The 10,000-nt window shown below is 37.6% G+C and overlaps 1 protein-coding gene across 2 annotated transcripts; it reads left to right on the top strand.

Moving 5' to 3' along the window:
- Positions 1–1,011: 1,011 nt before the first annotated feature.
- Positions 1,012–9,298, top strand: LOC131790079 (E3 ubiquitin-protein ligase rnf8-A-like). Of its 2 annotated transcripts, XM_066174497.1 has the most exons (9): positions 1,012–1,576; positions 2,309–2,354; positions 2,965–3,019; positions 3,505–3,646; positions 4,296–4,359; positions 5,115–5,195; positions 5,910–7,363; positions 7,560–7,732; positions 8,402–9,298. In XM_066174497.1, the coding sequence occupies exons 1-7, from the start codon at positions 1,068–1,070 to the stop codon at positions 5,916–5,918; spliced, it is 906 nt and encodes a 301-aa protein (XP_066030594.1). In that variant the 5' UTR covers positions 1,012–1,067; the 3' UTR covers positions 5,919–7,363; positions 7,560–7,732; positions 8,402–9,298. The 2 variants fall into 2 exon arrangements, with proteins under 2 accessions (XP_066030594.1, XP_066030593.1); XM_066174496.1 differs by having other exon boundaries at positions 5,910–7,732.
- The last annotated feature ends 702 nt before the right edge of the window (positions 9,299–10,000 follow it).

Below are 10,000 nucleotides of genomic sequence, written 5' to 3' on the forward strand. Positions count from 1 at the left end.
ACACCCAGTGATGGATAAAAATAGCGGGCATTGCTCGCTGGAGTGCAGAGAATAACATATTGTGGATTAGTTGTAATCTGCTAAACCAGGGGTTGGTCAATGTGTGCAATCGTTAAAAATATTGTCGATTAGTCGAGGTCTGCTTAACCAGAAAAAATGCACCATGATTTCCATTTATTTTTTTCTTGCTTATAAATAATGTCCTTCATACATTGCAATGGTGTAGTGCACGACCAGTCAATATGACAAAATTATATTACTTCATGCTGGATGAGTCAGATATATCAGGCTATTAAAAGCTGAATTAAATCAAGGCAAAAAAGAACATGAGCAACAAAACTGGTTGGACGCAGCGATGGATAAAAATGGCGGGCCTTGCTGGCTGAATTGTGCAAATAATAAAAGATTACGGATTAGTTGCACTCTGCTAAACCGGCGCAAAAGCACAATAAAATTCGACAAGACTCAGTTATGGATAAAAATGGCGGGCATTACTCGCCAAAGTGCAGAGAATAAAAGACTGTAGATTAGTTGGTTTTAGGACACTCAGTTGAATTGTGCTCTTTGGAAATACAGTGTTTTATATCTGTGTGTATATATCATATAAAGTTACTATGACAATATAAGAACCACAATCAGATCAATTAATTAATTAACTATTATTACCGACCTTTGCTGTATATTCAAACTTTCACGATGCCACACAACGACAGCATCAAGGGGCAAAATTCCCTATTTTGTGCATACACTGTCCGAACAGACTGGGTTCGGAAACATCTAAATTCAATTAAAAGTACAAAACTTTGCATGCTGATCAACACAGTTTGCGTGTTTCGAGCCTACGAACGATGTGAGCGTGACAGAGATCCGCGAGAAAACAAAACATCACTTTCACATTCATTCCTCATATCCGTTATCCTTTTCCCTATTCCTGATTTTGCTAACGAGAAGTTACACCCGAGCTTGTCCGATCTTGTCCGAACGATTTCCGAATATCGTGTCGTACTGTTAAAATGGCCGCTTGGAGAGTACTTCAAGAACACAGTCAAGAAGAATCTTGAAGTGGTATGAGAGGCTTTTGCACACTGAAACAGAGGAGAAAAATGCTCCGTCTGCAGAGGATCGAAGGGAATTGCTATGATCCATCTCTACAACCAGAAAAAATTTTGCTAAAACCGACTGTCACTCGTCTCGGACGCAGTGATGAATATTCAGATGTTGTTATTGACAGTGTGATATCTCCTTTAATGATCAGTCGTGTTCACGCTGAAATTCATTTCAGCAATGGAAAATTCAGAATTGATTGTAAAGGACTGAACGGGCTGCTAGTCAACAAAACAAAGCGTAGCTCTGCTGTCCTATGCGATGGTGATGTTGTTGTCTTTGGAGGTGCTGGCGTTAAAACGAAAGAAGGACAGAGTTTGTCAGCTTACGATTCGGAGCTTGTGTATGTTTTTAATGAGGTCTGCCAGAATGATTCTGAAGAAGTGGGCTCCCTTGGGGAAGGAACAAGCGATGGAAGCGTGCGAGGGCGAAGCAAACGGAAAAAGCCCGTATCACTAAGTGAAGGAGTGAGGTATGGGTACGTAACACTCAGAAGTAGGGGTAGTAATGATGGAGAGTAAGGTCACTTGACCTAGAAAAGGAGTGTAGGGTACTAGACAGAGAAATAAATACTCTGGAAAAAAATTTCAAGGGGGTGGTGTGGGTTGAGATCATAGAAATTACAACAACCTCTTGCCTCTTTCGCTTCCTTAGCAGATACTATTTTGTCTGTAACTCTTAAGCGGGATCAAGATCATACCCCAGTTTTTTATTATTTTGTGATTTTGCATGAAGACTATCATCTTTCTTCCAAGGGTCAAATATACATTTTCCCCAGAGGTATAGGGGCATCTTCATATCTTAAGTTGGGGGGCCTGTTTCTTGAATTACTGTCCCAGTAACTTAACAGGCCCCAAACCATATTTTACAATCAATATTTAACGCCAATAGAGAAGCAGATTCTAACAACCATAACCAGTTCATTTTTAATATTTTGTTGATAGTTGTATTGTATAATTTTCACAACTTTTGAAACCCTCATCTTGAATGAAAACAGACAGCTGTACAGGCCTCTTAAGTTACCAGGATCTCCCGAAACAGGTTCCCACTCATTACACCTCCTTAACATAACCATTTTGTTGTATGTGTTCCTAAAATCAAGTTCCAGACTGCTAAAAATAAGACCAAGTGTCAAGAACTAATCTGAACTTCCTATTGAATGCTGATAGGCCTGTCAAACTTCTAATATTTTTGTAATTTTCAGCTCTCCATGTGAAAAGAAGACTAAAGGCAGCATGGACGATAAGCAGGTAGATAAACTTGGGCTTCTGATTTAATGATTATCAAGTGGCAAATAACTTTTTTTATATCATTTTTAAAGAAAAGGCAAAGAGAAAACAAATTTACCTTATATCTTTACCACTGAAATTAAATTTATAGGGTTATGACCCTAAGGACAGGTTATTTTCAGAGATCTAACCCAAACCATGGTTTTACACATTCAGTGGATCCAAGGCTTTCTCTATAACAGGGTTGTTGATTTTATTAAATTGTCATCTCCATCTACTGTCAGCTTTTGGCCCTCTTGACAATGTTCACAAAAGCAAATGCTTAGATGAAAGTTCCAGCTAAATTGAAGATTATTTAGGATGAGGTCTTGTGAAATAATGGCTAAACTTTGTTTAAATAATCAGATCAAGAAAGCAGCTTCTATAGATAAGTTTTAGTACCATGTATTCTAATATTTACCAGGTAGCATATGGACATTATTAAGTTACAGACTTAATCACTTCTGAAAATCCAAGAGTTAAAAGAGATGAATTTTACATTCTATCAGGATTGTCAATTTCTCAGGGTATCATTTATACATTGTGTTCTGTGGCATGTATCAAAACCATTAATATTATTTTCCGATCCCAGGTTTTTGAAGTTGATCAAAAAGCTGATCCACAGGAAGAAGTAAACATCACTGAAGGTATTTTTTTCTCCAAGAAGTGAATTAAACTGAACTTTATCTTATGTAATGTTACAAATGTAGGATGCAACTCTCCACAGAAGGCATCTGTCTATTGTTGAAGGGATGTGAAGAAAAAAGCCCTTAATGCCACTTTTGATAAAAAAGAGTAAATAAAGTCTGTTTGCAAGCAAAGTGACCCAACTAGTGGGAGATTATTCTGGCTTCCTTAGCATGAAGCAACTAGGAGTTTCACCACTCCCCCCCCCCTAGATGGGATATCAGCTCATCACAAGGTTACCCCCCCCAGCATTTCATCAGGCTTCCCTGAAAATTGTCTGGTACCCAGTTATACTCCTCTTACTTTCGATTTAATGCTACATGACTTTTTATATTCTCCATCAAAATTGCAAGTATTCCTCCAACTGAAGTCTGGGAGAAAATTATTATCAATTGCATTAATGGTTACATAGCTGGGGCTCATGTTAAATGTTTACTTCATTTAGTAGATGACAGCAGATCAAAGAGATGCCTAAAAGATTTAAATGAGGAGCTTCTTTGCTGTATCTGTCGTGAACTGATAGTGTTGGCGCACACTTTGCCTTGCTCACACACTTTCTGTTTTGGTTGTATCAGGGGCTGGCTTTGGTAAGACATATCACAGAGCATTTTTTCAGTTCTAAAGTCATCTTAACCTGTAACCTTTTAACCTCTAAGGGTGATTAGCATCTAATTTCTCCTTACAATATCACCCTTAAATCACACATTAAAGTTGTGAGAATAAAGGAAACAACCAGAAACTTAAGAAGTCCTTGATTGTGAAACAAATTCTCCTTGTCAGCACCTTTGGGAATGTATAGAGAACAGTATGGAGAATATGCACAGTGATGTTAAGGTGTAAAGGTTTAAGGTAAATCTGTTTGGTCATTTGAAATGATTTGACAGCACATTATTCAACCACACACAATAGTAGAATGTTTTGATTCAGAAATAACAAAATAATCATAGGTCAAACAGAGCCATTATTTCATAAAAACTTATTAGTTCACTTGTTTTTGCGAAGAAAAGAACCTTCATACAATTGATGTGTAATCTTCAATTGCAAAGGCATAATTTGTGGACTCTATCCTATTGGTTCTTAAATTGAGCTTCTAACCAATCATATTTGAGAATTTTATTTCATTTTGATTCACTAATGTGATTGTATTGATTGATATAATTGAAAGAGTGCTAAGAATAAAATGGGATGTTAATGAAGCAAAAAGTATTGAAGTTATTTTTCTTGTTTTCTACTTAGTCATTCAAAAGACTGTCCAAACTGTAGAGCAAAGGCTCAACTCAAGTCTGCTGTACCAGTGAAGGTGAGTGAATCCTTTACACCCTAACATCAGTATGCATATTCTCCATACTGTTTGCTCTACATTTCCTAAAGTGCTGACAAGGAGAAATTGTTGAACAATCAGAAGGGCTTCTTTAGTCAGTGATTATTTCCTGTATTTTCATGACCTTAATGTGTGATTCAGGGGTGATATTGTAAGGAGAAATTAGATGCTTGTTACTCTTAGGGTTCTAAGGGTTATCAGTTGGAGGGGTGATTAGAAAAGAGCCTTAAGGTTATTTTTTATGGAACACCAACTTCTTCTTTCTTTTTTGTGAGGTAATACAAAACAATGTGGAAGGAGAATCTTGTAGTTCATCACAAGTCATTTAAGGCTTTTTTTTTCTCTCCACTTCAATTTTGCTTGCGCAGTTTGTGAAAGTTAAGGTGAATTGTATTCTATAAGACTTTCTCACATTATTTAAGGGTCATGTTTTGACAGATTGTGACATCCTAGAATAGGGGTGGATTTTAAACACTGTACTTGAGATGTATTTGCTTGTCTGTCAAGACCAGTCTGTGTCAGGTCTAGATGCATTCTCTACAAGTTTAGCATGCATATTTTTGTGCTCTTATCAGTGAACTGCTCTATAAACTTACTCAATGACTCAATTCTTATTCACATGTAAACAATTTTTTTTCCATTTCTGTGACATGTCCTGTATTTTGCATATCAGCGACAAGAATTTAATTGTAATGATAATGAATAAGTGCTAAGCTTTCGGTTTGACCTTCCAGGTGCTAGACAATACAATAAACAAAGTAGCAGAAGAAGTTCTTTCTCCAGAGGAACTTGAAGAAAGGCAGCTGAAAATTCAGGTGAGCAGTGATTTGAAAAAAAACCTTCCACTTTTGTTGTTGCAGTTAGGTTTTGTATTTGATCTTTTAATAAACAAATTCTTATGAACTGAACATATCATTCCTATAACATATTTCTTGTCTTTCTAACATAATTAAAACAAATAATTAACAATTGTATTTCACCTCAGTGGAGGTGAACAAAGGTAGATATTTACCTTGCCATTTTGTGGCTCAGTTAATATCCACCAATATTCACCAACACTTTGGTGAATAATTGTTTTGATATATACCATACAGAAACCAAAAAAAATTAGTTCATTTCTGTCAATATTACGAAAAATGGTTGAAATTAATTTTGTCTCTTCACCTGCTTGGCAGTGAATAGTACTTGCTGATCTCTTCTGAACAAAGGAATCAGTACACATGAAAAGCACTATTCACCTGTGTGATATTTTCTGACAAGTGATGTTTGCATGTGTAAGATTCTTTGTGAACTGCTGTGTACAAAAGATTAAGAAAGCAAAATCAAATTTACCAGTATTGCTTTTTCATGTCATTTCACTTTTGTTTATAGAAAATTGCATGTAATATTTTTTTTGTCAATTCTCTGAAACATGTCAGATATTTTTGTCTTCAAGATTGTTCTTGTTTGTTTGTTTTTAATTTTTTAGCTGCTTAAGCCTCCTACATGTGACTGGTAGTGTGTTAAATATCTTTTTGTGATGCTTTCAGTGCTACTGACTCCCACAGAAAAAGAGCAGCATCCCCATCTGTACTTACACCCCATACTCATGACCCCCTCTAAGGACTGCACCTGAAGAGGCTGCTCCCAAGGTAAGTCTGGACGAGCTGTGAATTCATCAAATAGGAAATTATAAGATTAAATAAGAAAATGAGATGGCAGCTTAACCTGTTCTCTTAAGAGTGACTAGCATCTAATTTCTCCTTTCAATATCACCCCTGAATCAAACATTAAGGTCATGAGAAAGTAGGAAATGATCACAAACTAAAAAACCCTCTTGATTGTTAATCAAATTCTCCTTGTCAGCACCTAAGGAAATGTTTAGAGAACAGTAGGGAGAATATGTATGCTAATGTTAGGGAGTGAGGGGTAAATGTCTATAGCTCTGAGTTCAAGACTTGGACATGTTGCTGTGTTGTGTTCTTGGGTGAGACACTCTTCTTTCACAGGGTTCTCTCCACCCAGGATTATATATGGATACTGCTGTCAAGGAAACCTGATGAAATGCTGGGGGGTAACCTGCAATGGACTGACATCCCATCTGGGAAGGGGGGGGGGGATGTAAAACCAAAACCTAAAAAAATCTCATAGACCAACCAGATGAAAAGAAAATAACACGAGCTGGTGATAAGAACTGACAGTGAAAACAAACAAACTGGCTGAGGGGCAAGAAAATGAGAGTGATCAAGATGAGAACAATATTTTTTTATCCCTCTTCTTATTAGCAGTCAATTTACTATAGTCCACTTTAATCATCATTGGCAGTCCATTGCAGGTGATGTTGACTGAGAAACAGTTAAGTGCTTTAGGGGCATTGATGCACTGCAAGTTCAGCATGTGAGCAGCACAGTCTACTGCAATGGTTGCATTTAAGACTGTCAGTTGTTGGTGTGCCTCCTTTTGTGAGCTGCTTGAAACTCTGTTGGTGACAGCTGATTCCCCCCCCCCCCTCTATATCCAACCCCATTGATAAATAACGATTGTCACCTTAGTAAGATTTTTCAGTGATTTTTACTTTCCCAAACTTAATTTCCCTGAATGCACCGCTCTTATTAGTTTCTTTTTAAGGAGATAAAAGCATAGCATCTACCTACCTTATTTGCTTTTGCAGGAATTGCATTTGATATGTATTTAGAAACCGTCTATAGACTGAGGAGTGTTTTGATTGCATCAAGTTGCAATTGCTATTTAGGTATTCCATGCATGCAGGAGTTTTCATGAACAAGTTCCTTTAAATAGTATGAAATATAAATTGATTGAATGAATTACTAATATTATAGGATACTTTTCACTGTGCTCATGAACTGAGTACAGTTCTCCTTTAGGTTCAGATAGTGTTGACCATTGTTGAAGTGATATCTTACTGAATGCATTGTGAATAAATGTACTTGTTTGATTTGCAAAAGTGTGTTACTGTGCAACAAGAATGGCTGCATGAGTAATGGTAAGTTATCTTTTTTGTTGTATTAAAATCTCATCTTTGGATGAAGTAGGTTATTTAGGATTACTTTTTTGACTTTGCCAGATTGCATCAGTTGATAGCTAAGATGTGAAGTTCATGAGAAACCGTTCCACCTTATTTGGTTCAGTTTAAGAGCCAAGTTAACCAAGATGTTGTCTTGCAAATTCTCACTCTTCAGAGACAGAGCAAATTAGATGAAGTAGCAGGGAGGATTCAGGGGAGGCTGATGGTTTGGGAGGCATTCCAGCTACACAGCCTCCCCTCACCACACCCCTGGAAAGATGAGATATTCCTCCACAACTGAGCATGACACTGGAGCACATTATTGGACAGCTGGATGTGCTAACACAGGTTGGTAGTGAAAACATATCGGAACAGGGAATTATTTGTAGAAACCAAGAGCCTTGGGTGTGGGGTGGGGATGCACTTCTGTTAATAACCCCATCACGCTGCCATGCATTGGGGAGAATACCAGAGGTTGAAGGGGACCATGTCAGGGGAAAAGGAGCAAAAGGGTGTGGCCCGATGAAAAGCTGACACATATCAATTACGAATCAATATCCATTTTAAAACATCCTTAAACAAGACAAGAGACTTTGAAACGGGGGGCGTGGCTTCCATACTGTATTCAATTTTTGTTAGTTCCTTTTACCAGCCTTTGAGAAGCATGGTCTCTTTTATCCTGAATCAGGAATTTTTTAAGGGGGGGGGGGTGGGTGGTGGGAAAGCACTACAATCGTTCTCTCTCTACCCTCCTCCATGAAAAAGGACTTCCTGATTGCAAGATCTACTCTACCCTTTCCTTGAAAAAGGACTACCTGATAGCAAGATTGAGCTCATTTCTCCAACAGCAATTGGCTGTCAAGTCCATAACCGCCTTCGGGGAAAAAGGTCATGAACAGTCTCGTATGATTTTTTTCTTGTACAATTACGAGGCAAACTTTTGTGCAACGTGGAGATGTATTAGCTTTAGCTTGTACGAAATGATATTTGATTTTTTAAAAACATTTTTCATTGTAGGGGAGAGATTGTCATATTCAGTGAGCCACTTTTTCTTACGGACGGTTTCAATTTTGGAACAAAGGCTAACGATGACTGAGAATAAACTACGAGAATGCCTGGATAACCAACAGAAAATCACTTTACAGATCAGACCTAACGAGTAGCGCAATACAGCACCAGAATCTAGAGACCTACTCTTTAGACATGTTCAGAATTTTTTTAAGACTAGTCTTTGTATGGTAATATTGTAAACTATAAAAGAAATTTTCAGTTGAGTTTCGAAAAAAGTCATGGATATAGTCGTAGGCATTGGTTTAGCTTGACTGTAGTCTGTTATTGGTTTCGAAAGCTTATGCCGTCCTCTTGACCAATCAGGTACGAGCCTTATCAAGATCAAGGGTTGGAGTTGGGCCATTCGTATATTCCCAGCGCTTCAGGCTCTTTGCTAGTCTTTTTTCAGTTATTTTTGGCCTTTTTTCTATATTTCCTTTGTTAGAGCAGTTTCCAACTGAGTATCGAAAGTGATGTTGTATTGCTTTGGTTTTGCTTTACTTCGTTGTGTGATTGGTCCAGAAAACTCGCGTCACAATCTTAACCAATCAAAGGTAAAACTAAAACCAAACACGACCTGATCACTCGCGTTTTCCCGCGCTTTAAGAAGGTTGACTGTTTCTAATCTGAGTTCTCATTGGCTAATAATCATGGCAACCTTTTTTCTGATTGGCAGTTGTGATCACTTTGGATTGGGTTGTAGGACACTCAGTTGAAATGCGCTTTTTGAGAATACAGTGTTTAAATTCGTGTGTAAATATCATATAAAGTTACTAAGTCAATGTCAGAACTACAAGCAGGTAAATAAACTATTTATACCTACCTTTGCTGTATGTCTGGAATGAGAACTTGTTTTACATTTAGTCCGGCGGAGGTTAAAGTAGCTTTTCTTTTAGCTGATTTTATGTGCTGGTGTTCTCTTTACTTAATGTTCTTATGTGTTTTAAAATTGTTTTTGGTTTAAATACGTATTCAGTAACTATAGATCTGGACTAAGCAGAACATTGTTTGTCCGCTGGTGGATACGAGTTTATATTATCTCTCGCAGAAGAGAGGTATTGTCGACACTCGAGAATAAATTTGTATAAACCCACGGCCAAGTAATGCCTCCTCAGGGTTGTCAAAAAGATTTTGTGTAGCAGCCGTCAATTCAGTGTCAACTCCACGTTTTATTCGATCCGATCAACTATGCTCAGCACACTATTCGAATACAATACTGTATGAGAAATCCTTTCAAACAACCAATTGTCCTTTTCCGTAACCTTGAAAAGTGCCACAATATCCGTAATGGTTCCGTAATGTTCTTTTTCTTCGATGTAAGTCTAGTTAAACGATCCTCATCCGAAAAATAAAGGCGAAAATAACAAACGATGAAAACACACGTGCGCTGAGATTTAACGTAGTGTCGAATGGCAAAATCTCGGCAGAGACTGGGCCTAGTGCTCAGGGAACCTACCATTTACATTAAGAGTAACTGAACTGTGATACAAAGAAGGCCGCATAAAAAAGTTTTATTTACACCATTGTCACGCTTCCATGCCTGTTACCGGCTTAATGTAACAAACC

Source organism: Pocillopora verrucosa, chromosome 11, assembly GCF_036669915.1.
Source record: "Pocillopora verrucosa isolate sample1 chromosome 11, ASM3666991v2, whole genome shotgun sequence".
Taxonomy (NCBI): Eukaryota; Metazoa; Cnidaria; class Anthozoa; order Scleractinia; family Pocilloporidae; genus Pocillopora; species Pocillopora verrucosa.

Bases quoted from the DNA above. Each gene is read 5' to 3' on its own strand.
- LOC131790079 (XM_066174496.1), top strand. From the start codon at position 1,068: ATGAGAGGCTTTTGCACACTGAAACAGAGGAGAAAAATGCTCCGTCTG. The intron at 2,355-2,964 runs GTAGATAAACTT...TTCCGATCCCAG, and splicing joins GCAGCATGGACGATAAGCAG to GTTTTTGAAGTTGATCAAAA. The intron at 4,360-5,114 runs GTGAGTGAATCC...TTGACCTTCCAG, and splicing joins AGTCTGCTGTACCAGTGAAG to GTGCTAGACAATACAATAAA.